At 43.9% G+C, this 24,070-nt stretch overlaps 3 protein-coding genes across 7 annotated transcripts in view; 2 read left to right on the top strand and 1 right to left on the bottom strand.

Moving 5' to 3' along the window:
• The window catches only part of SMARCAL1 (SWI/SNF related, matrix associated, actin dependent regulator of chromatin, subfamily a like 1), a 35,860-nt gene extending 19,297 nt beyond the window's left edge, over positions 1–16,563 (top strand). For all 4 annotated transcript variants that reach the window (XM_063400791.1, XM_063400792.1, XM_063400794.1 and 1 more), the window contains exons 10-17: positions 3,559–3,699; positions 8,784–9,002; positions 9,793–9,863; positions 11,968–12,070; positions 12,750–12,932; positions 13,427–13,527; positions 15,044–15,140; positions 15,518–16,563. In XM_063400791.1, the coding sequence (XP_063256861.1) occupies positions 3,559–3,699; positions 8,784–9,002; positions 9,793–9,863; positions 11,968–12,070; positions 12,750–12,932; positions 13,427–13,527; positions 15,044–15,140; positions 15,518–15,715 (1,113 nt within the window). In that variant the 3' untranslated portion in view covers positions 15,716–16,563. The remainder of the gene's footprint in view (positions 1–3,558; positions 3,700–8,783; positions 9,003–9,792; positions 9,864–11,967; positions 12,071–12,749; positions 12,933–13,426; positions 13,528–15,043; positions 15,141–15,517) is intronic.
• The window catches only part of ERCC3 (ERCC excision repair 3, TFIIH core complex helicase subunit), a 387,208-nt gene that overhangs the window by 333,035 nt on the left and 30,103 nt on the right, over positions 1–24,070 (bottom strand). The window lies entirely within an intron of this gene.
• RPL37A (ribosomal protein L37a) lies at positions 19,584–22,957 on the top strand. The gene is made up of 4 exons (XM_063400790.1): positions 19,584–19,740; positions 20,685–20,813; positions 22,081–22,163; positions 22,803–22,957. The coding sequence occupies exons 1-4, from the start codon at positions 19,738–19,740 to the stop codon at positions 22,864–22,866; spliced, it is 279 nt and encodes a 92-aa protein (XP_063256860.1). The 5' UTR covers positions 19,584–19,737; the 3' UTR covers positions 22,867–22,957.

Raw genomic sequence — 24,070 nt, 5'->3', positions numbered from 1 at the left:
CCCTAGAGCAACTTAAAAATAGTGGAGAGAAACAGGTCCATGCTGAAGGTAGAAGGTGAGGAGGGAAGACAAAAATTTCTATTTCTGTTGGGAAATAAACAGCAGCGTCTTTAGGTGTTACAAATCTGTTTGGATTCGATAAATAAACCTTTTCTTATTGTCACCTGCTGAGAGGAGGAACTTTATCTTGAAACTGAAGAAGCTGTTGGCCCTCAGGGCTTCATCTTCAGATCTGCTCTTACCTTCCAATTTTTCTTTCCTTCTTGGAATAGGAAGGCAGTTTAATTTGCTTCTGTCATAGCTTATCACTGCTGTTTGACACACATTGTCTGTCTACATGTTGGTTAACAATAGGGAAAAGTATTTATATTTTTGGAATAATTACTGTAGGATCATCTTACGAAATGCAGAGCCCAATCTCTTGCCCAAGTAGAGAAACAGACTCCTCAAAGCAGCTGCTACTCTTCCCCTTTATCACATCTTCTATTTCAGCAGGTGATTATTTTATTATGGTCCTTCTCAGATTTTTCATTTTGCAGGATAAGCTATTCTTAAGCTAAGCAGTTTAAAATGACACAGTAAGCAAAAACTGGGGACACGAGTAATTGTACAGCCAGAACCAGCCACACTTACTTAAAAAAGTATGTCAGTCTGATAGCATATGGCAGAGCTCCTGCTGTGAAATTCACTTAACACAGAGACAGTCATTGTATGTTAATGAGGCTCTTTGCCTGTTCAATTATTTGTCTGTCACACAACCCCTTCGCCTGCCTATTCCCCTTTGAACTGTTGGTTGCTGGGTCTCGACCTCTAAAGTAAGTGCCATAATTTCATAAATTATTCTTTGACTTTCAAAAGTGACTTTTGTAAATGTTTTCACAGCTGTGGTATTAATTCTTGCTGGTATTGTGTAATGCTACAAAGACACGTTTGTTTTAGGCTGCTTAGTAAATGAGAACTGCAGACCAGGTCTCCATCAGTTCCGTGAACTTCATGCCTAAATGCAACTGAGCAGCTAATGTTAGTTCATCTGTGTGGAACTATGTATCATTTGATTACAAGATCTGATTTTGCTAGAAAGTCCTTTCTGGCCCCTGCCATCTTATTTTCTGTGGTGTTGTTCCATATTATTGTTACAGACCTTTGAAGGAAGAGGCTATGTGCTCACTCTTGGCAGCACAGAAGATTCAGCAGGAAACAAGAATTAAGCAGTGATCAGCAGAGACATCTCTGCAGGAGCAAATCTTTATTGGCATCTATTCAAAATGAGTTGCCACTAGAAAAAGAAAGGGGAATCAAAGCCATTTCTTTCACCCAGAATTTAAGTCAGCCTTCAACACTTGGAAATTTGTCGTTCTAGGTTGTTTTTTTTTTTCTTCTGTTCTTTCTTGAGCTCCATCTGTCACAGGTTTTTAAACTGAAAGGGACCTTCGGGATAATGAGTTAGACCACCCATGTTACACACAATTTTCTGGAATTAATTTCTGAAGTTCTTCACAGCTCTTGTAGAGTTAGTGTCTTTTAAGGTTTGGTTGGTTGGTTGATTTTGTTGTGTTTATTGGTTTGATTTTACTTTTCTTTTCAGTTTGATTTTAATGGTTAGAAGACATGTCCCAGCCCTTGGTAAGAACTTGTAGTAGTTGAATACGTTGTCTGTTCAGAAATAAGTTACACACAGCAAAGCAGCAGCTGGACAAGTTTAGAATTCAAATAACGTGTAACTTCATCATCCTCTCTTTTGACACCTATTTAGGGATTGAGGAAGGAGCCTGAATAATTGTTTTTACTACTGAGGAATTAGTGTTCCAACTTCATCTTGTGCACCTCCTTGGGAACACTCTCTGAGAAGCGAGAGCCTTGAAAACGGCATAAACTCTTCCAACACAGTTGGGTTATTGTTGCATTTATTATGTCCCTGGTCTGTTTTGAGTTTGTTCATGCTTTATCTTGATCCAGAGTTTTCTTACATGAGATGTCTGTCATCCCATGCCTTCATGCCTTTTTCTGGCAGTTACCTTCTGTTGGTCCACGAGGGACAGGTTTCATTTAGAGGTTTCTTGCACTTTTGGGACTTGCTTGTCTTGCTTCCAGCAGATTTCTCAGAGTAGTGTCAGTCTCCTCCTCAAAGGTTACTACTAGGTGTCCGATATCACCTAGGTTCTGTTCAGTTGTTCACCTTAATTTTAAAAAATGGCCTAATTTCAGCTTGATCAGTGTTTCATCATGGGATCTGGTATCTCTGGTCTCTGTGACTCCTTCCTCTTTTGAGTGGCATCAGCACCTCTGTCTTGTGCAAACTCTCACCTTCTGACATGCTCAAATGTTCGACCTCTCCTCGTAATTCAGTAACTATTCTGCTTTTTAATGTTCATGGGAATTGTCTGGTCCTGGTGGCGATCACATTTCCCTCTGGTCGGTTTAATAGGGATTACTGGAAAAGGCAAGTCCCACCTTGATCACAGCCTATACAGAAGTAGCTGATACGGGCTTGAAATTAATTTCCGGAACTCTTTTTCCACCAAATTTGGTTGGTAAGTGGATGAAACAGCTGAATAGATCTGGGTGACTTGTTGATCTCAGTGAAATGATAAAAGAATTTAATTTTCTTTTTCATTTAAATGTGAATGAGCTGTTGGTACAGATGTCACTCAACAATCTCTTTGTTATTTTAATGAACCTGCATTGAACCATGTAGGAAATTGCAAGGCACATGTAATTTAACTACAGTATGTGAATTTACAGCAGTAGAAATTCATAGCTTATATCTAATAATAGAATTAGGTAATAGTAGCAGTATGAAGGTAGAAGTGTATCTTGGAGACTTTAATGTCTCTAGTGTCATTTTTTCCCCTACTTCTTGGGAGCACCTACTTTAGATCCAGGCTTTCCGTCCTCTTCCTGTCTCCCCACAACAAATTTTAGTCTTGTTACATGAATTGTATTTATTCTCTCATGTTCTAGTATTCAGCCAGCTGTGCCTGCACTCACCATTGGCTGCCAGATCTTCTTCTGGCCCTACTTCAGAGTGCTTAATTTTTTCCTCCTTGCTAGTATAATTTTTAAAAAATGAACAAAAAAGTAAGAAAAAAACCCTTATTCTTTGTATCTCTTCTGTTTTTGTAAGACAGTCTGCTTGTGGCTTGCTGTGGCAGGTTTATGATGAGAGAATTTATTTTGGAGTTGGGGATTTACCTGCCGAGGGTGTGTCATTTTCCTGTGATAGCTGATGCCAAATGAAAAGTTGAGCCAGGCATAAGATATTAACGTCTCTAGGGGGTAAATGCTGATTCAGAAAGTACTGTAGTAAAAATGGATGTAGCCTTCCCTTAGAGCATGTGGATGGCTCTAAGAAACCATGTGGCTTGTCCTACTCCCTGGAAGTTCGAAGTACTGTCCTTGAACATCTTCAGGCAGTGATAGCTGAAAGTACCTGTGAAAGCCAAGCACTCTTCCATTTAGGGAACTTGAACAGGGGGTCTGGGATTTTCTTTCAGGACTGAGATGACTGCTTAAGTTCTGCTCTGTTGTAAGCCACGATGCCCTGCTTTGTTTTTGCAGGCTGCCAAGAGAGTGATCCTGCTCTCGGGAACGCCGGCCATGTCGCGGCCCGCCGAGCTGTACACGCAGATCGCCGCCGTGCAGCCAACCTTCTTCCCACAGTTCCACTGCTTCGGGCTGCGCTACTGCGATGCCAGGAAGGTACTTGTGGGGGAAAGGGACCAACTGGGACTCTGCAAACAGCGCCGTGTTTCTTTTCAAAATGGGGAGGCTTTTTCTTTCCTTCTTTCTTCTTTCTGCATGATACTACATCTTGTTTTGAGAAAGTTTCTCTGCAGAGTAACATTTTGAAAGTTCTGAAGCTGAGGAGGTCTAGGTGCTGAAGTGGTGGCCCTGAGATGTGAAGGCAGTAGTGTTTCTTGCCTTGAAAGCCATGGAAATAAAAATGGGGGGAAAAATCCCCAAACAAATATGGCCATAACTGGTGAAAGGAGCCTATTCTTATCAAATCTTGCCCTCCTGAGTTTTTTAAAGGGGCAGAGTAACTAAGGGGCCTTTAAGCAGCTGCAGATTTGGGCTAATTCATTTTTAAAAAATAAAAAACAACCAACAAAACTCCCCTTGTTTCTAGTCTTAGTCACTGTTTGATACAGGACTTTGTTGCTTGGGATTTTGGATTTTATACCTCCAGGTAAGTAAAAGAATGAAGACTTACAGACTGTATCTTTGTATTCCACCCTCTTCTAATTTAGGAAATGGATGCAATCCTTAGCATATTTTAAAAATAACTCCTCTGCCAGCTGCCCAGCAGTTGTTTCCACAGAGTTACTGAGTCCAACCACTGCACAAATTTGGCTTTGCAGGAAGCCAGCACTTGCAGCCACGATAGCAAATGTCTGCCTTACTGCCAAGGTATGGGCAACTCACCTGTACTTGGATTTGCCATCCCTAGGGCTGTTGTGTGTGTTGGAACACACACTGCTAGGAGAACAGCTTTTGCTGATTCTTGTACACAGAGGCTCCAGGATCTTCTGTGATGGTTGCATTGACACAAAAGAGGGTATCAAATCCCCACAGCTCTAAGTCGGAGTGTTTAGTAAAGTGGTTGGAAATACCAAATGACCATTTCAGTGTTCACAAATATTTATTGAAGAACTGAACGTCATCAGTGTATGCCATAAAAATAGTTGCAGTTATTTGTAGGGCTTTTGTGTTTTCTTTTCTGTGCAGGGTAGCTAACATATACCAAGTTTCTACCAAGAAGATTCTTACTGCAGTCTCATAAAATTCTGGAATCCCCTTTTTCCTAGGTCTGAATGCCCACTTGCTTTCATAGCCAGTGTAGTGCTGTCCTGTGTATGTCCAAATGTGCAAGTCAGAGGATACTTAATTGGCTTTGGTGGTCATGTGCTGATGTGTTGATTAGATTAGGGCCATAGCAAGCAGCATCACAGAGCATCAGTCCTGGGTCTCCATCCATAGTAGGAATTACATGGAGGGAGAGGCCACATCTTCTGCTAAGCTTCATTATCTTTAAAACGGAAATATTCCTTTCTGAGCATTCTTTTCAGAATGGTTCCTAGAGGGAAATGAAGAGATACAGTCTAATCTTCTTGGTTTTCTGCAGTAAAAAGGAAAGTTGATTTGCAGCATGTGAGCCTAAGTAGGTTTGGAGTTTGATAGCCCCTGTTAAGGGTAAAGTTCTGCACAAGTAGCTGTCATTTCAATTATGAGGCATGTGGACCTTGGATAAAAGAAATTAAATTGTTTTACAGGATCCAGGTTGTAACAGTATGTTCAGTGTAAATGACTTTTCAACCTTCAGTGAAACTCAGCATGGAGGTCCCAATCTATATAAGCTTCCCTTCAAAACTTCATCAGGATTTCTAGTACAACTTTGTTTCTATGTTTGACCTGCCTCTCCTAGACAGCTGAGCATTGTTGGTCTTCTCCATGCTCACCTGGGACATTTTGTTGCAGTTAATGTCAGTAAATGATAGCATGAACCTAGGAAGAATTTGGTTGTTTGGAGAAGTGGGGCTGCTGGAAATGAACATATGTAGACAGTATTAGAGAAAAAGATGGGACTGCCTAATACGGACAATGAAAAAATTTAAAAGGTGATTGTAGTTGGTTCCTTCATGACTGTAGAGTATCCCTCACATTTGTTGGTGTAGCTCTAACCTGAGACTGTGTTAGGAGTTCCATCTTCTCTGAAGAACTGTTGTACTTCTGCTGTCACTACTCAAATAAGTTCTGCTTTCTGTCCTGAAATTGGCAGCATTATGAGCGGAGGTGGAATTGCACAGAACCAGAGAGGCTTAGCAAGGCTTTTGAAGATGTGTAAGGATGAAAGGTGTTATGTATATATGTTTTGGTATTAACAATAAATCCGATTACATTATAAGATTAAAGAAAAATTTGCAAACCTGATCCACTCAATTTAAAACTACAGTCTGACTAGTTTCTGTTTCAAGATTTTATGACAGAAAATTGCAAATAAAAGTTTATAATTTTTTATTAATTCAACCTCCCAGTATCTGTATTTTTAAAAATGCAGCAAGTGAAATGTCACCTGTTATTTACAAGATATCCCAAGACTGTTTCCCAAAATACATGCTGTGAATTCATTTTTCAAACTGGCTGATGTTGGCAAATATTAAGTAGTTTCTATCTGAGCACATGCTCTGAATTTGTAAGAGTTTGGCAGCTCCTGCTAACACAGTAATAAGTTTACTGACTCATGTAAGATGCTGTAACACTTTGGTAAGAAAATCACAGTTGGAAGCATGTGTTCTGGAATGTTACAGATCAAAGCCAGATGTACATTTTGGCAAAATAAATCCTCTCCCTCTCCCGCTCCCGCTCCCTCTCCCTCCCCCCTCCAATTCCAAAAGTAATCATCTCTTTCTAACTAGCTAGGTGCAGCACAGAGCTAGGCTGTTTCCTTGTTTGCAAATTGTCCCAGCACCATAAGAAATATATAACCTAAACACACCATGGGGACTCTGCCTGTATGTGCTTTTCACATGACAGTAGATGGTATCTTGGCTCTGTGTGTGCCCTGTTCTTTGCCTTATGAGGATGCTGCTCTTCTGAAATCAATTTGGCTATGTGGACATAAAGCATATGTATGACTTGCTTGTTATGGAAGTGGAAAGCGGGAAAACATGGGCTTTTAAGTGGAAGGAGGTAGCTGGAGGAATATCCAGGCCCCACAGCAGGCCTTGCTAATCATGTTAATCCCTCCTACTCACCTACCAGTGCACTGAGCAGTGTGGGCAGTGGGCTTTGGAGGCTGGGCACAGCACCAGGGGGGTCCTTCTTGGTTCTGTCCATCTGCTTTGCTGGGCCCATGGAGCCTGAGAAATGCAGAAAGGGAGCATGAAGACTGTGGCTCAGCAATGTCAGCTTTCATGCAGAATGCCTGAAGCTAATAAACCCAGGTGGACTTGAGCTAGCTTTCCAGGACCTGAGGGAGGCATCTGTGTTGCACTCTTGGTTTCAGGGAAGCAGAGCAGTGATACTCATGTTGTTTTTTTGAGAGGCTGGCTGAGATCCAGGTGGGCTTATTAACTCTAGCCTTGCACCACTGGGCTGTTGTCAGAGCCAAAGTTTTAATTCTGCAGGATTCAAACTGGCTATGTGTTTAGGGTTTGAATTGTTTCCTGCTTTAATGAACCAACTGTAGCTAATCAGATGGTGGCATAATTATGTAGGAATAGATTAAGTCAGCTGAGTTTAATGATGGCCATAAGTATCAGAATCTGAAGTCAGTTAATGGTTCACATTAGTAAAATATGGCAATAGGACTGCAGATTGTTTTATCTCGGCCTAAAGTAGGAACCTTCACTTTTGGATATTAAAGAGGTCTTACTTGTCTTAAGCTCTTGGATTCCTCCTCTTCCTGTCCCACAGCATGTTCTCATCCCTGTGCATCAAACCACCACCCCTTAATACGGTCAGTAGTATGACTAACCTTATGGCTAGTATGATTTCTTTTTTGTCTCATGTATTCTAAGAGAGGATGGAGGATGCAGTGAATACTTTGGGGCTTCTTTCTCTTTTACTTCCATTTACGTGTTGTAGTGGTTTTCTCTTGGGGAAGACAAAATCAGTATAGATTTTTAAGGTTAAATCTATTTTATCAATTAATATAGCCGATCGAAGTGCTGAGGCTCCTCACATCTCCATTATATGCATCTCAGGAGGGAATATGTAGTGGCTTACTTTGGATTGTTATTCCAAGACCAGAGATTGTATTTTTGGATACTGCCAATATCAGTTAGAACTAGAGCTATGAGAAAGATTTCACCTCTCTCTCCACCTTGATTTTCAGTATTCAATTGCACCAGAAGGGTTTCTTTTTTTCCCTTGCTTCAGCATTAAAACCATATTGGTCTCTTCTCTGAAAGACAGTTGTTTGAAAGATGCTTCTTTTGGGGAATGTACCAATTTTGATGCCACTGTTGTTCTTTCTCAGAGAACAAAGATAGGCTGTGGGGTTGCTGGTAGGAGAAGTGATGAGCTGAGATTAGTTGAACAGGTGTATATTGCCTGCACACAGGATCTTGGAGGGTAGGCCAGGTTTAGAGGGGAGTGCTTCAAGGAGGAGTAAATGAATGGCTTGTTCAGAGGAGCTTCAACGTGATGATGCTTTGAAGAGACAATGTTTGGAGTGATGTCTTTTGGGCCACAGTTTATTTCTGGTTTGCTTGAGTCTGAGCCAAACACGGTAATGGCAGAAACAGAGTATGTCAGGAAGCAGAGCAGGAGTCAGGTCACAGTGGAGAACAGGCAGTTCTGACCTAGCATGTCAGACAAGTGTAACAGCTCTGTGAAGGCATCTGGGTTAAGGATGTTTGTCCTCATGCTGTTAGAGAATATTTTTGTGTCTCTCTGCTTAAAGCTGAGATAAATGTGCTTGCAACAGAACCGCAGTGAGTTCTTCTGGCCTGCTCAAAGCTGCAGGTGGAGAGCAGCAACACCTTGCTGTGTGAGAGTGAATATCAGGGCACAGGGCTGGAGTAGAGATGGATCCCTGCCACCTTTCTGCATAGTCGTCTTCCCTGCACCTCCCTGAGCTCTTGTAGGTAGGAAGAAGGGAAGCTTCCCTCATGTTGAGTGGATTAGTTTGTATGCTTCTACCTTATTGCTGTTTTTGTCACATATCCTGCTGACTGGTGAGTTCTTGCCTTGTCCAGATTCCCTGGAAATTTATTCTGCTTTTGGATTGTATGCAGAGCAGTGTCTTATATGTATGTAACTGCTTTGATCTTTCCCAGATGCCATGGGGTTGGGATTACTCTGGATCATCCAACTTAACTGAACTGAAAATTTTGCTGGAACAGTCCATCATGATCCGACGTCTGAAATCAGATGTGCTGTCCCAGCTTCCAGCCAAGCAACGCAAAATGGTTGTGGTGGCTCCTGAAGGCATTAGTGCAAAGACCAAAGCTGCCTTGGCAGCTGAAGCAAAGAAGATGGCCAAAGGATATGAAAGTGTAAGTCAGAAACTTATTTTTGCGATGAGCCATTGCTATTTCAAGTACTTTTATTTTAAAAAACTTTTTTCGTGAAAAAGCAGTACCCTGAGTTCCAAAGGTCAGTGCCACACCTTATGTGAAGGCACAGTTTTAAATGAGTGTATAGCACAATCAAAACTAGCTCAGCTTTATTTGCCTTTGATCTAAGTGGTCTGCTTTGTCCCTTTGTGTGAAATACCATTTCCTCTCCTTTTTTCTCTCTTGTTAGTAATTTCTAGCTGTCTTTCATATCTCCTGCCTCTCTACTTACTCTCCTGTCTAGCCTTGTAATCTCATTCAGCTTACAAAACCAGCCTTGTCTGAGTTGTGTTGAGAACAGAGCAGTAGCCAAAATTGTGAAGGGTTTATTTTTGCTTTTCTTGTTTGTTTGCCTTGCATGGATAGAAAATGCATATTGTAGGCTCTCAGGCTGTAATACAATTCTGTAAGAACTTTGGGGTTTTTCCTTGCCATTTTAGTTGGGACACGCTTTCTCAACTAAAACTGCACTTGTGATACACTTGTCATCCAGCTCGTAGGAGTTGAGTGGGAGGTAGGAAGGGAGGTGTCAGGGCTGTGTGAGTGAGTATCTGTGGTACCTAATGGCGAGTAGGAGACTTCCCCTCCAGGCCTTTATTGTTGTGCTTTTTTAGGCTGATTTTTTTCCTAGCAAAGTGTTTATTGGCAGCAGCAGAAATACCAGATCTGTAAGCAAGAAAGAGAAAAGGCATTTTGGAGACTCAAATTTGTTTATCTCTTCTTTCTACAGAAACAACAGGAGAAGGAAGCTCTTCTCATCTTTTTCAGCAAAACAGCAGAAGCTAAAATCCGCTCAGTCGTGTAAGCACCGTGTCACTGCTGCATTCTTGGGCAGTAAAATGTGCTTTTCTGCTGAGAACAGGGGGACAGTGCCTTAGAGATAACAGTGCAGGGATATGAAGCATAGCCTCAAGTCAGCCTAGAAAAACTTGATTGTAATTACAACGCACTAAACATTTTCTTCTCTTGGGGTTCTTTGGCTGAATTAAGTCTGGATTTCATTCCAGATACAAATCTAAACTGTCATTTGAACCATTTAAAATGACTTTGTGTTTGGGACTTGGATCAAGTGGTCTGGACCTGGTCTGGACCCTTTGTCAATTTAAGGAGTGGGGGACTAATGAAATTGAAAGCATCAACAGAATTTGAGAAAACAAATGCTGCAGTTCTGCTGCAGCGGGAATCCTGAACCAAAAAGCTTTTGAGATGGGCTGAGCTTTAATTGCTTCAGGAATCTCACAGCTCCTACTGAATTTCTTGGCTCTTCCACAGGGCTCACATGGGACCTCAGTAGTAAAGGTTTTGTACCACAGGTGTGCTTTTAACTCTCTCTTCCCTAGAAGTAATTTCTTTCTGTGCCCTTTCATCCTTAGCCTTTTTGCTGGGACTGCAAAGGAGTTGCTTTAGGTCATAGCATAACTTTCTAATAAGTAGTATGGTAATAAAATGAAAATGGTTTACTTTCCACAGCTCTCTGCATGTAAGGACCAACTGTGGGATTTCACAGTCGCAGACCTTGCTGCAAAATTTGTTTGGCACAGAACTGCACTTCATAGTCCCAGCATTTATTTCTGTAGAAGAGTTTCTTCCTTTTATGTTAGTGAACAGTTAGAAGACTCTCTTCTTTTTATTTCAGTTGCAAGTGTGAACTGAATATAAACCCATGAAGTGCTGTTTATTTGACTCTCTGAAAGTAGTCCATTTTTTCCTGGGGTTTCATAAGATTTAAAATATCAATTACTACAAGCTGCTAAGGTACAGTACCATCTAACTAATGGTACTGTCCTATGATCATCAGCACTTCCCATGTCTTGCCCTTAATGACATATCTTCCATTACTTCCATTGAAATGACTTGCCGTTTGTTAAATAGAATGTGGGAATGAGATATAAAATAATTGTGATGTGTTGGTTGGCATCTGCTTACTAATGTGACTGTTTGCTTTGATATTTGTTTTAAAATACAGCAATCCCACTTCTCTCCCAGATTTCTTTGTTAAATAATACTGTCATGTAATGGGGATCTGAATATTATGAACCCTGAAAAGTTGTCTGCCATCTTAATACACTGCTGGAAATCTTTCTTGGTCCTTCGTAACACTTGCTGCTGACCTAAGATGTGTTGACTTTAGCAAAGGTCTTGGTATTCCTGATCTTCTCAACAACTTTGAGAAGCTGTTTCAAAGAAAAAAATATCATCTGTATGGGCTTATAGGTGTTCCTCAGGCTCCAGTTAACCTGATTGTAATACAAGTTACTAACTTGAAATGGGTTCTGTTGTACATGGGAAAAACTAGATGTTTTCATTTGTCATTTAAAAGGAGTCATGTTGCCTCTCATTGGCCATTAGCCTTTATGCATGTGGATAACTCCACATAATTTAGATACTTAAGCTGAAGTAAATTGTCAGTGGGAACCCTTGCAAGAAAAGTTATTTTTTTCTGATCAGTATGTTTAGAGGTGTTTTATTCTGATAAAAAACCAATCCCAAGTAAACCCAGGAAGTTTAGCTGCATACAGATGATTTTAGTGTATTGTGATTGTGCAGAAGTTAGAAATACAGATAGGTGAGTGAGATTGTAATTAAGTATAGATGACCTTCAGTCAATTGGTCTGGGATGTCATGTTCCAAGTAGGATGTAATAAACTGATTCTATTTGACACCCAAGTATAATGTAGGCAGCTGTCTGCCTGTGGTGAAGAAAAAAATGAGCGAATTTTCCTTTATTTTAATTTATAGAAGATTTGACTTGCTACTGGCACTTTTACTGCAGCTTTTTATGCTAGTCTGTTTCCTTATGTTTGTGTATAGATGGGCAGTATCTTCAAAATTTGTTGTGAGCAAAGTCTGTATTTCTTCAGCACGTAATTTTATAGTGTTTTGGTGTTTTTCCTTTTTCATGTAGAGAATACATCCTGGAGTTACTGGAAAGTGGGAATAATAAATTCCTGGTGTTCGCTCATCACAAGATAATGTTGGATGCAGTAGTTGCAGAGCTGAAGAAGAAAGTAAGTGTGATTTGTCTTAACTTTATCACTGTTCCAGCTTCAAAGCTGTTCAAAAACCCCCTGGATTTATGGCTGGTCAGATGGATTAGGACAGTTAGTGACAGAGATGATTTCTACTTGCTGTGCTTCTGAGTGTGCCCTTCGCCAAGGGAGCTGAGCTGTCAGGGTGAATGCCTCACAGCATGCACTTTGCATTAGCTGAATGGCTTTTATTGTATGTAATGTTCTTTAATTCCACTTCTGGCCTGGAGCTTGTGAATTCTTGGAGGCATGTTACCCTGTGTGGCCATTGTTCTCCAGGCTTTCCTCAGAGGGAGAGTGAGACTACCCAAGCTCAACATCCCTGCCTCCCTTTACCTCTGTGGTGCTCTTATATTTTTGAACTAAGATACTGTAGGGAGACTCGACAGACCTGCCAATCATTCCTCTTGCCTTCTCTTGTTTGTCTAACTTCTCATGTGAGATTTCCATGGATGCTCCTAAAGCATGCTGTGTGATGCTGGGGCAGTGTGAAGAATGTTTTAAGATAACATTCTGGACTATAACCCACAGTGGCACTGGTGACTTTGCTCAGTGGCAGCACTAGACATGGAATCCACTAAAACATAGTGCTCCAAAAAAGGGAGCATACAAGAAAGGGGACACCAGGTCCCTAAAAGCATCTTCTGCCATTTCACAGCACATTGAGCACATTCGCATCGACGGCTCTACATCTTCAGCCGAGCGGCAGTCTCTGTGCCAGAAGTTCCAGTTCTCAGAAAAGCAGGCTGTGGCTGTCCTTTCCCTCACTGCTGCAAACATGGGCTTGACTTTGTCTGCTGCAGATCTGGTGGTGTTTGCAGAGCTCTTCTGGAACCCAGGGGTAAGTGTCCTGGAGGGAACAGGGGTTGGATGTTCCCTAGAGAGCAAAAATGTTGCTGATTAAGAGGTGTAATGGGCAGGCAGCTTTCTCTAGGGTTTGTCTCTTTCTGATGTCTGCTGGCTCTGCAACCACAGGTGCCTGGCTTGAACCTGTGAGGCTGGTTTACACAGCTAGCTGGCAGAGGAAGGTGGCACAAAAGGGAAACATGCTTCTGTCTGAATTTGACAGAGCTCTTAAGGGTTTCCCAGCCAAGACTTGAAAGGGTCCATCACCAGTGCTGACCCTCTACTTTGGAAAACTGTTCAGTGCCTTTTGGGAACCTGGTGTACCAGATTACTTCTTGGCTTACTCTGTTTGGGAATGCAGGTCTTAACAGAATCCAGATAAGAAAGAGTTGCTAAGCAGAAGAAATGAGATTTTCTTTTCTCTGGTGCTTACACTGTTTCTCAGATGTTGCAGTTTTCACTTTTTATTTGTCATGTTTTTATGTTAAGATTTTGATCCAAGCAGAAGATCGGGCACACCGAATTGGACAGACCAGCTCTGTTAATGTTCACTACCTGGTGGCTAAAGGCACAGCAGATGACTACTTATGGTAAGAACTGAGAAAGACACTTTGGTTCTCCTGACACATGTTTCCAGTGTTTGTCACATCTGTGCTGTGAGAGGTTATTGCTAGTGCTGATGTCCACAGCCTGTGAAGGGAGGATCAGTATGTGCCAGGGCTGCTGCAAGCTGGTGACATGGTCTGGCTGCAGTGGACATGACTGAGTGGCTGACAAGCAGGAAGAATAGAAGTAGTTACCTGACAAAGAAAGAGCTCTTAAAAGGTTCTGGGAGAGCTGATGGATCTAAAACCTTCACAGTCTCCGTGTAAGGGGGCAGAATTGTCTTAGATAACAGCTCAGAACATTCTTGTGCTAGGGTACTGTAAAGTGCTGAGACTTTCAAGCAAAGTCAGCAGACACAGGAGATGGTTCAGTGTATTGTAGATTACTTCTGAGGAGCAATCTGGCTGCTGTGTGTTTGGACAGGGAGCTGTGGAGGAGGACTGTATTGTTGCCTTCTTCTTGCTCCTCAGTGAGCCCTTCAGATAGATTAAAAAGGTGATATTGACTCACCTCTGGATAGTTGTGGTATGAGGCTTTTTGGCTGCAGTAAGAGTTACTAGTGGACATTAGTCCTTAGGGCTGGGGAACCTGGCTAATCCATCTGCGAGTGGGCAGGATCTGAGGAATCTTTAGTGCTGCAAGGGAGCTGACCTGCAAATGATGAAAAGAAATTATCCACTAGCTGCTTCATTTAAAGTCCAAAATTGCATCTTTATTACCTTGTTTAAAGGAATAGATGAACTAAGTGAACTTGTGCAATTCCCAGAATATCATGATGGCAAGTAATTATAACCCTACAATGCAAGGATGTGGAAACTGATGCATCACCCGGATTTCATGGAAAGTTAATGACAGTAATTCTGCCTTTATTTGTGAAATGCTGTCTGTGCAGTCATTAGTGCTTAATGGGGAAGAAATATGGCTCTCGAAAGGACAGTGGCATCTTTTTAAAGACAAGAAAAAGAACAAGAGGATGAGACTATTTGGTAAATGCATTAATTGTGCCATGGCCTTGGCATTTTTCAGTGTTCAGTGTGCAGGTGTGGCCAGGACCTCTCAGCCTCTTGGACCAGTGATGGATTCTTCCTCCTGCTGTACACTGGGAGTTATCCTTGAAATACTGATGCATCTGTTGTTGGGGTTTACCATTGCTTGCCTTGGAGACTGAGCACACAGGCTGCCAGGAGTCCCTTTAGCTGCATCTTCTTGGTCTGACTTCATACCATTGGTGTTGCCTCAGTAAACCAGTTTCTCTATTGAACGGATGTGTTCTTCAAATGTTTATAGCCCAGAATCCTCTAATTGTTAGCAATTTAATTGATTGCTATCTCAAGACAGCATACAGTGATTATAAACAAGATCAGGACAGGTTAAGGAACCCACAAAGTTTGGTAGAGAAGCCATCTTTATACCCAGTTGTATCCTTTTTAATCTACACATAGTAAATGAAGCAGTGTCCTTGGTTTTTGCCTTTCAGTAATACCCGTTTATCACTCCTAGGCCAATGATTCAGGAGAAGATCAAAGTGCTGGGTGAAGCTGGTCTTTCAGAAACCAATTTCTCTGAAACAGCTGAGTCAACTAATTACTGTCCTAAGGTAATTGACCTGAAAGAATATTGGTGGTCCCCGGGAGAGCCTGAATGAGCTTTGGCTTGTGTACATCTAGATTGGCACAGGTGAATTACACCTGTTCTGCCCTTAATGCTGCAGACCAGATTGTTCAACTCCTCCCAGGATCCATGCCTTGGCTTGGACTCTCCACAGAAGTTCCAAGCCTGCTGTTTGCCAGGAGACCTGTTAGCATCCATGTTATATATAGGTCTTTGAGTATATATGTATGAGATACATGTGTGTATGTGTGATGTATGGTATGATCTGTACACACGTGCACTGTGTAAGGGGAGTGTCCTCTGATTTTGCTCAGTTTTACATGGCAGTGTGGATGTAGATCCTGTTCTCTTCTGTTTCCTCAGCCAGATCCAAAGCAGAAGACAATCTATGACCTTTTCCAGAAGACCTTCTCTGAGAGCAGAGATGACGCTGATGATGTTTTGTTTTTGGAGGCAGCTGATGCTGGCTGTGAGTTTGACTCTGGCAGTGCCTTGCAAGACAGAGAAGCAGAAACATGTTCAGTGAGTCCCAAAAAAAAGCGGCGTATTGAGGAAGTGTAAATGGTGACAGCTAAAGAGATGGCAGCTAAGAGAGTTTTTTATTAAAAAAGAAAAACCAAAAGCAATCATGTATTATTTTTTGAGTTTTTGAAAATAAAATACTTGAAGTTTTCTGTGTCTCTGGCATGTTCCATCTCAAAGAAGAAGGCAGTTGGACAGTGTGACAGATGTGCAGCACACACCTGGCAGCCTGCAGGGTTTGCAGTCCTGGTTTTGCTGATGACTGAATGGACTTGGGCAAGTATCATTCTGCTGTGTTTCAGCATGTCAGCTTCCACAGTTGTTTTGTTTAAAAAAGCAGATAATGGTTGTCTCTCCCCAAGGCAGAATTAATGAGAAAACCAACTCAGCAGCAGCTGCAGAGTGATTTTAACAATGTTTCCCATTTCCAAAGTCTGTATTTCTAAGAATTTGTTCACTGGCAAATTTGGCCATTACTTAGATCACTCACCGACTGGCTCTTGGGTATTCTGTTTGGTCATAAGGAAGAAAGAATCAAACAGATCTTGATGTTTTGTGGACATTGGGAAGAGGAGGGAAAAGAGGAAGTTACCACCTTGAAGCTAAGTAATGTAGCTGTGTGCCATTAAGTGTGCGCTGCCTATTTTAGGCACATGTCTGCCTCTGCACACTCATCTCTGGCCTCGTGCTGAATATTAGGACCTGCTCCATGGCATGTGCTTCTTCTGTCAGGGGAGGGTGAAGCTTGTGCTCACTCCAGGGATTAACCCTGACCTCTCAGGAAGGAGGGGTGTGTGGGTGGGTGTGTGTTTTCTTCAAGACTTGACTGATTTCTACATGTGAATGAGGAGAAGGGGACACAGACTTCTGCTCTTGTTTTGTGAAGCAACTAATTCTAGACTGAACTTAAACACTGTTTAAATAAAAAATTGTTCTAAATTGTGATCCCCAAGCTTTTGGTACTTTTTCTATTTTAGCATTCCATCTCCCAGTTAGCTGTGTTTCACAGCCATAATCTGTAGAAAAGGAGGCAAGCTGAAGGCTTGCATTTAGCTCCTGGAGGCCAGCAGCTAACTGGAGGTGATGTGCTTGGCTCTGTGCAGATTACAGACACTGTCAAAAATACCTCTCTTGCAAGGCAGAGGAGAAAAATGTTTGTGCTGTAAGATGAACCTAATAACGTTAGGTATTTTTTCCTGCATTGAAGAGTTTGATTGTTCCATTTTCAGCTGGTGTCGTCATGGAAATGGCCCACAGGCTGCATGTACAATTGTGCTGGGTGGAGAACTGCCTTTCATTCATGACTGCAGATGATTTGGGGTGTGAGCAGTAGCAAGAGGTGTTGTGACTGGGCAGCTGGAGGAAATGCTTTATCTCTGGGTTTGAGGCTGAGAGTTAACCATCACTGCTCTTACTTCAGCAGCTGGCCAGGTGATGGAGACACGCTTTTTGACACTTTAAAATGTCTGTCATCTTCAACACAGAGTATTTAATCTGTCTGTAGGATGAGTGATCTTTCTACTTGCAAAGTGGGTTGTTCTGAGTAAGGGGTGAGAAATGTTGCTGTCTGCTGACTGAAAAAAATGCAAAAGGCATTATTTGTGTACCCATATTGTTGTCTGATATAGAAGTAGTTTTCTTTGTAAAGCTACAGCTATTTCAAAACAGTACTTTTCTAAGATAGACTGAAAGTACCCTTGGAGAACTCTGCTTCTTATTAACTCAATTCATCTTGTCCACATGTTGGTAAATCCCAGCTCTGCTAGAAGAATGCTAGGTGTACCTTCCCTTTGTTAGGATCCATAAAATCTCAGCTGGTTTGCTGTACAGATACAGAGGTTTTTAAAATACACCTGCAAATAGTCTTACTGCATGAAAAAGGGGAGAAGAACCTTGCAGGAAAGTGCTGTTAGTGATTATTTAGGATTGGAGAGACTGCAGGCCTTATCCCAATGGCACCCTTAGTCCCTCATTAATATGGTAAGGAGGTGGCTGGGCAGCTGGCAGCAGGCTCAGGCAGGATCTCCAAGGCTTGCTGCCAGGAACCTCTGCAGGGCAGTGTGCAGGATGCCAGTGAGACCCACAGCAGGCTCAGGAACATGGAGCACCCCTGGGGCCTCTCACACCTGCCAGCTTAAGATGATAGAGCTGTATCTTTTTGGGATTATCTAAAACCAGTAGAGAAAGGGGAAGGATCCATCTCACTGGATCTTGGAGCATCTTACTGTGGCTGGCTGCCTGCTTGTACACCTGCATCAGTGCTCCCACCTGTGTTGGAGAAAGGTGTGTTTTCAAGAAGGATGCCAAAACAGGAACCACAGGTTAAAATAACAATAGGCTGGAGCAGTTCCAACTAAGTGTTCTGCGTTCCCCAGGCTGGCTAGCTTCATGAGCTGAGGAATTCAAGGGGGTGGACTATCAAGGCAAGGCTGTGCTGGCTTGTGTGTCCTTCATCTTCTCAGTCCCTTGGAAATGTGTTACTTTGGCAGTGCTGGGAATGGCTGTCACCCAGGGTGGCTGGGTTTGGTTGTTTTGCCAGAGCTGTCCGTAGATGATGGGTATGACCGTGTGCTGTACTGTCACAGCAAACCTGAACCCTGCAGATGCAGACCAGAGAATGGCAGTAGATTCTCTGGATGTGTTGGCTGACAATATGGGGGTTTTTTAACCATAACGTCACTAAGCAGCCAAAGGAACTTAATTTTTCTTTTCTGCTTTCTAATACATTGGTATCAAAGCTGTATCCTGTGAGTCATCATTGTGACAAGGATCTGAAAAGGGCAGATATATTCGTAGAACATATCAAATGAAATTTTGATTCAACTGAGGGAGATATAAATACCATTGCCTAAAGCCTTGCTGAGCCCTCATCTCAAACATTGCTCTGCCCCACCAGCTCCCCAAAGAGCTTGCAGGGATGATCAGGGAATGAGGAGCCTGGCATGACAGAGGGAATTAAAAATGCCGGTGTTCAAATCCTCAGAGCAAGAGCCAAGAGGGGATGTGACATCTGTCCATGAACATCTCCCAAAGTACAGATCCCAGCCAGGGAAAGTAACACAGGGGCTGGGTACACTCGATTCCTTGAGTTGCTCTTAACGAAACAGATTGTGAAGAGTGCTGTCATTGTGTGAGGCAGCCAGGGTGGGTATGGAGGAAAATTACCTGCAACAATTAGCTGGGCACAGTTTCTCTGGGCGGACTGGGAAGCTCCGGCCCCCTCCTGGCAGGAGGGGATGAACCGTAGCTGCCTGTACACATCAAAAAGCTCCCAGGCTCACCGGATTACATTTCTTAATGGAGGTTATGAGTTGCCAATCCCCTTACAAGCACTGCAGCTCGGTGGCACTGGTGTGTTTTTCCCTGTGTGTTTTGGTGCTGGGAATCACCTCTGCAGCGGCACAGGAGGGCATTCAGGGCTGGTGCTTTCAGCACTGGGTAACCCCAAGGAAATTAGGAAGCTGCTTTAACCGGACGTGATGCCAGAACTCTTGAAACCTCATGGTTCAGGGCTGGTATGTTTTATGAGAAGAATTCATCCTCATAGATTTTTATATATATTTATTATTATTTACTTTTTCTGCAGTTCTGGTCACGTTTTCTGTCCCTGTTTGAACATCTACCTGCTGCTTATTCTCTTTAAAAACCAGGTGAGTGAATGGAAATGCCCTTTCTCCTCTTTTGCTGTGACCCCCCCTCGGTGGAAACGCAGGGATCTGAGCTCCGGCGGTGCTGGCGCCCATGTCCCGCCTGGGTGTCACATCGGGTTCCACGGGACGGCCCAGGCTGGAGGGACGGCCGTGCTCACCCGGCCCAGCCTCCCTGCTCGAGCAGGAGCACACGGCAGGCGCTGCATCCAGACGGTCTGGGGCTGTGTCCAGTGAGGGAGGCTCCAGAAGCTCTGTGAGCAGCAGTTCCTCCGCCCTGCTCAGGCGCTGTCCCCGGGCCGGGTCCCGGCGCGCCGCTGACCCGCGGGCAGCCCGGGGCCGCCTCCCGCCTCACTTCCGGCCCGCCCGCGCCTGCGCGCTGCCGCTCCCTCTCCGTGTCGGCGCCGGCGGAAGATGGTGAGTGGGGACGGGTTGTCCGCCGCCATCCGCCGCCATCCGCGCCGGGGAGGCCGCGCTGAGCCCGCGGGGCGCGCTCGGGGCAGCGCGGAGCCGGGGCCGGGGGTGTGCAGCGTCTCCGAGCCGGGCCCGGCTCCGCGCTGGGCTGCGGCAGCGGCTCGCTCCGTCCGGGCGGCCGCGGGGACACGGCCTGGGTGAGGGCGATGGCAGCCGGGTCGCGGGGGACAGAGGGGCGCAGCTCTCCGCGCCGCAGCCGGCTGGCCCCGGGACGGACGGGGCTGTATTCTTGGCGGCCGCACGCTGCCCGAAGTGCCCCGGCAGGAGCTGGGGGCTGCAGCAGCGCCAGCCCGGGGCATTTCAGTGCTGCTGCTCCGGGGGAGGGCGGCAAGGAGGGTTGGAGGAGTGGAGCAGCTCTCATGAGTACAGGCTGAGGGAGCTGGGCCTGTTCAGCCTCAGAAGAGGCGATTGAGAGAGAATCTCATTATATAAATATAAAACAATTAAATAACTTAAATAGTGTACGAATATCTAAAGGGGGCTGTCAAGAGGCAGGAGCCAGGCTCTTCTCGGGGCTGCCAGGCAGAAGGACAGACGGGCAGGACCTGAGGCACAGGCAGTGCCACCTGCACACGGGGAGGAACAGTGCAGTGAGCGAGCCCTGGGACAGGCTGCGCACAGGTGCGGAGCTTCCCTGGGTGGGGATGCTCGGAGCCGTCCTGTGCCTGTGCTCTGGCCGATGCTGCTGGAGCAGGGAGGATGGGCCCGGTGAGCACTGTGGTCCCTTCCTGACCATTCCATGAGGCTGTGAATACTCGGCTTTCCCAGCGGCAGGGAGAGGCCGCAGCCCGCCTTTAGGGTGCTCAGCTGCAGTGTTGGGAGAGGGGAGCAGAGAGGAGAAGGCTGTCTCTGTAAGCTGAAGCTCATTGTGGTTTGCCTCCCAACAGGCCAAGCGCACCAAGAAGGTCGGGATCGTGGGCAAATATGGGACCCGTTACGGTGCATCCCTTAGGAAAATGGTGAAGAAGATTGAAATCAGCCAGCATGCCAAGTATACCTGTTCCTTCTGTGGCAAGGTGAGAGATCTCCAAAGAGTCTTTAAAAATCCCGTTGTTATTGATGCTAGAAAGGTGATTTGATGCTTCAGTAATTTTTGTACTGAAGGGGAACACGCCTAGTTTTAAGACTGGGACTAGTGTATAGTGAGCTTTGGGCTACTGTCAGAGTCTTTGAAAAAGAGAGTAGACATGTCACATGAATATTTAGTAGTAGTTAAATGAAAACAAACGTTATTACATTTTATGATACAAAAGAGTGAGCAATGTTGCCATATTATATGTTTTACATCATTAATAAAATATACCTGAGAGAATTCAAGCCTTGCAGTTATCCTGATAATAATGGCTTGACCTGGGTTTTTTTTTCCTTTCAGTAACTTTTTGCAGCATACTTGGCAGAGGAACAGAGGTTGCTTTTCCCCCTTTAAACTTCTGATGGCAGTTGTGTACTTTTGTGTGCTGTATAACTCTGGATGGGGTAGAATTTCTGATAGGAAGTAATCTTCACTGCATGTATACATAATTAAAATTTGCTGTTAAATCTAGATTTTTATAGTTTGAAAGGCCTTCACCTTCTGCTTTGCACAGATATTTTTTATTGATATTTGTGAAGTAGGAATCTTAAAAGTGGCTGGAAATTTAAAAATATTTTCATCATGGGGTTGTTTTTTTTTTTTGCTTTGATTGTTGTTGGGGTTTTTTTTTGTATTTTAACTTACTGCCTTTTACATATGAAGTGAGAATGTTCCTGGTTTTGTCTGCAGAGCTGCCTAAATCAGGCATAGGGTGTGGGCAAACCTATTGTCACCTCTGCAAGGTGATGGATACCTGCATGGGGGAGGGAGTTCTGTACCCACCTCTCATTCTTTGTGTGCTGTTTGGAGTGGGTCTGGGTTGCACAAGCTGGGCTTACTCAGGGTGGCCTGGGGACAGTGGTGTTACATGAGCACCAAACCAGGTGAGATATCAGTTGTTAGGGCCAGGGTAACTCCTTACTATTTTTCTCTATCAAAATAAGCTGAATATTTATGATCCCTTCAGAAATGACCCAGTTCAAAATAAGTTGAATTTTTATGATCCCTTCAGAAATGACCCAGTTCGTATCTGAATGGGAAAGTGTTTTCAGAAGTGTCTGCAGAATTTGAATTTTCACTTTCTTGTCTTAACTTGGCTTACAGGAGTGCTGTGGTGTGATGCTGAAGTCCTTGCCTGAAGTCTCTTGTTTGGCTTTTTCAGCTGATGGAGAGTGATTTTTTTCTTTTTTTCCTTTTTTCTTCTGTTCCAGACCAAAATGAAGAGGAAGGCTGTGGGTATCTGGCACTGCGGATCCTGCATGAAGACAGTTGCTGGTGGTGCCTGGACTTACAAGTAAGAAAATGAAGAAGCTCCAGTCAGCATTTATTTTCACACAGCTGAGGCATAATACAGCTTTTGACTCTGTGTTTTTTTAAAATTTTTGATCTACTAACCATTAAGTAGATGTATCTTGAGGTAGTGAATGGGAGGGATTGCCTGTTCTATTAAAGTCTGATTGCTGTGGATGAAAGTAAATTTGATAGCAATTTGGAATAGGCAAAGCCAGATTTATTCCAAGAAAACTTATTTTCATGTTTTCATTTTGTCATAAAAGCAAAAAACCTGTATTCCAGTACCCTTTATTGTGAGGGTGCTGTTGCTTACCCCCTTTCTTTGCTCTCCCTCCCCCACAATCCTGTGGCAGACACTCTTGCCCCACACAGAGCAGTCGTGCCGGATCTGCGCCCACACGCTGGTGCACGTGGTCAGTGCATGACTGGGAAATTCGGGTTGGGATGGAGCCAGTGAAGTTCCATGTGCTCTGTGGACCCAGGCCTACGCTTTGTTGTCAGGAAAGCAGAACTGGAGTTGGACCCTGCATGACAGTGCAATCAGATTACAGCAAATTGAAATGATTAGTGCTTTCTCAAAAATAAGTAACACCAGCACAGTTGTTGTGCCACATGCAAATGACTCTGCTTCTTCCCCCAGTACCACCTCTGCAGTGACAGTCAAATCTGCCATCAGAAGACTGAAGGAACTGAAAGACCAGTAGAAGCTACTTCTTGTTCTCCTTGTGAAACATCCTTTTTTCTCCACTGTCAAGATCTGTCCTTTTATCAATAAAAGGGTGATATGGAGTGGAATCATGTTTGTCTTTTCTGCAAAATGTCCTGTCTGTGTGGTGAGTGCCAGGTGCCCAACAAAGCTGCTCATCACTACCTTCCTCTACTGGACAAGGGAGAGAAAATAGGGTGAAAGGTCTGTGGGTTGAGATAAGGGCAGGGAGAGATCCCTCACCACCTACTGACATGGGCAAAACAGACCCGACTTGGGGAAGCCAGTTTAATTTATTACCAGTTGTTTCAGAGTAGGATAATAAGAAGTAAAACCAAATGTTAATTCCAATCACCCCTGCCTTCCTCCCATGTTCAGCTTTACTCTTTATTTTCTTGCCCTCCTCAGCAGCTGCACATGAATGCACATGTGGGGATGAGGAATGGGGTCTTAGTCCATCACATGCTGACTCTGCTGCTCCCTCTTCCCCATGGAGGGGGCTTCTCTCACTTCTGCTCCTGCATGGGTCCCCCATGGTGTCACAAGTCCTGCCAGCAAACCTGCTCCAGCATGGGCTCTTCACAGACTGCAGGTCCTGCCACGGGCCTGCTCCACTGCAGGCTTCCTACAGTGTCACAGCTTCCTTTGGATGTAGCCCTGCTTCAGCATGGGCTGTAGAGATGGAATGGCAGGTTTATTTTAGAGTAACTTGTTTGCAGTGGAACGGAGGTCTGTAGCTGCTGTCGTTAGCTGTAGAAATAACATAAAAGTATAAAAATACTTACTACATATATAAGCAAGTAATGAGAAAAAAGTATAGGAAAGGGAAAAAAGGAAAAATACCACCACCCATATGGATCCAGTGATAGTTAAAACTTGATTGTGGTGATTTCAGTGTCCCATAGTGGAGGTGATGGTCAGAGTCTTGATCTGTAGGAGGTGGGGGAGCCCCTGAAACACAAAAGTTCACTAGGTCAGTATCCAGGTGTGGTAATGTCCAGCTTCCTCCCCTGAAGGAGGTGAGGTTTCCACTGTCTGATGTAATATGGTGGATCATGTGCATTCCAGGCCCAAAATGGGGCTGGGATGCTTCGGGGGTCTTTGCTGGTTTATGGCCCCTTCTAAGACATTGACAGCTGCCTCAGGTCAGCGTAGCTGAGCCAGACATGAATGCTGTAAGGCCTGTGTGTGCATGGGAATGT

Source organism: Prinia subflava, chromosome 6, assembly GCF_021018805.1.
Source record: "Prinia subflava isolate CZ2003 ecotype Zambia chromosome 6, Cam_Psub_1.2, whole genome shotgun sequence".
Classification (NCBI taxonomy): domain Eukaryota; kingdom Metazoa; phylum Chordata; class Aves; order Passeriformes; family Cisticolidae; genus Prinia; species Prinia subflava.
This window is presented reverse-complemented; position numbering and strand designations above follow the sequence as displayed.

What these genes read in the sequence shown, in the direction of transcription:
- RPL37A (XM_063400790.1), top strand. An exon ending in CCTGTTCCTTCTGTGGCAAG is followed by an intron (nt 20,814 to 22,080) that starts GTGAGAGATCTC and finishes CTTCTGTTCCAG; the next exon opens with ACCAAAATGAAGAGGAAGGC. An exon ending in GGTGGTGCCTGGACTTACAA is followed by an intron (nt 22,164 to 22,802) that starts GTAAGAAAATGA and finishes TTCTTCCCCCAG; the next exon opens with TACCACCTCTGCAGTGACAG.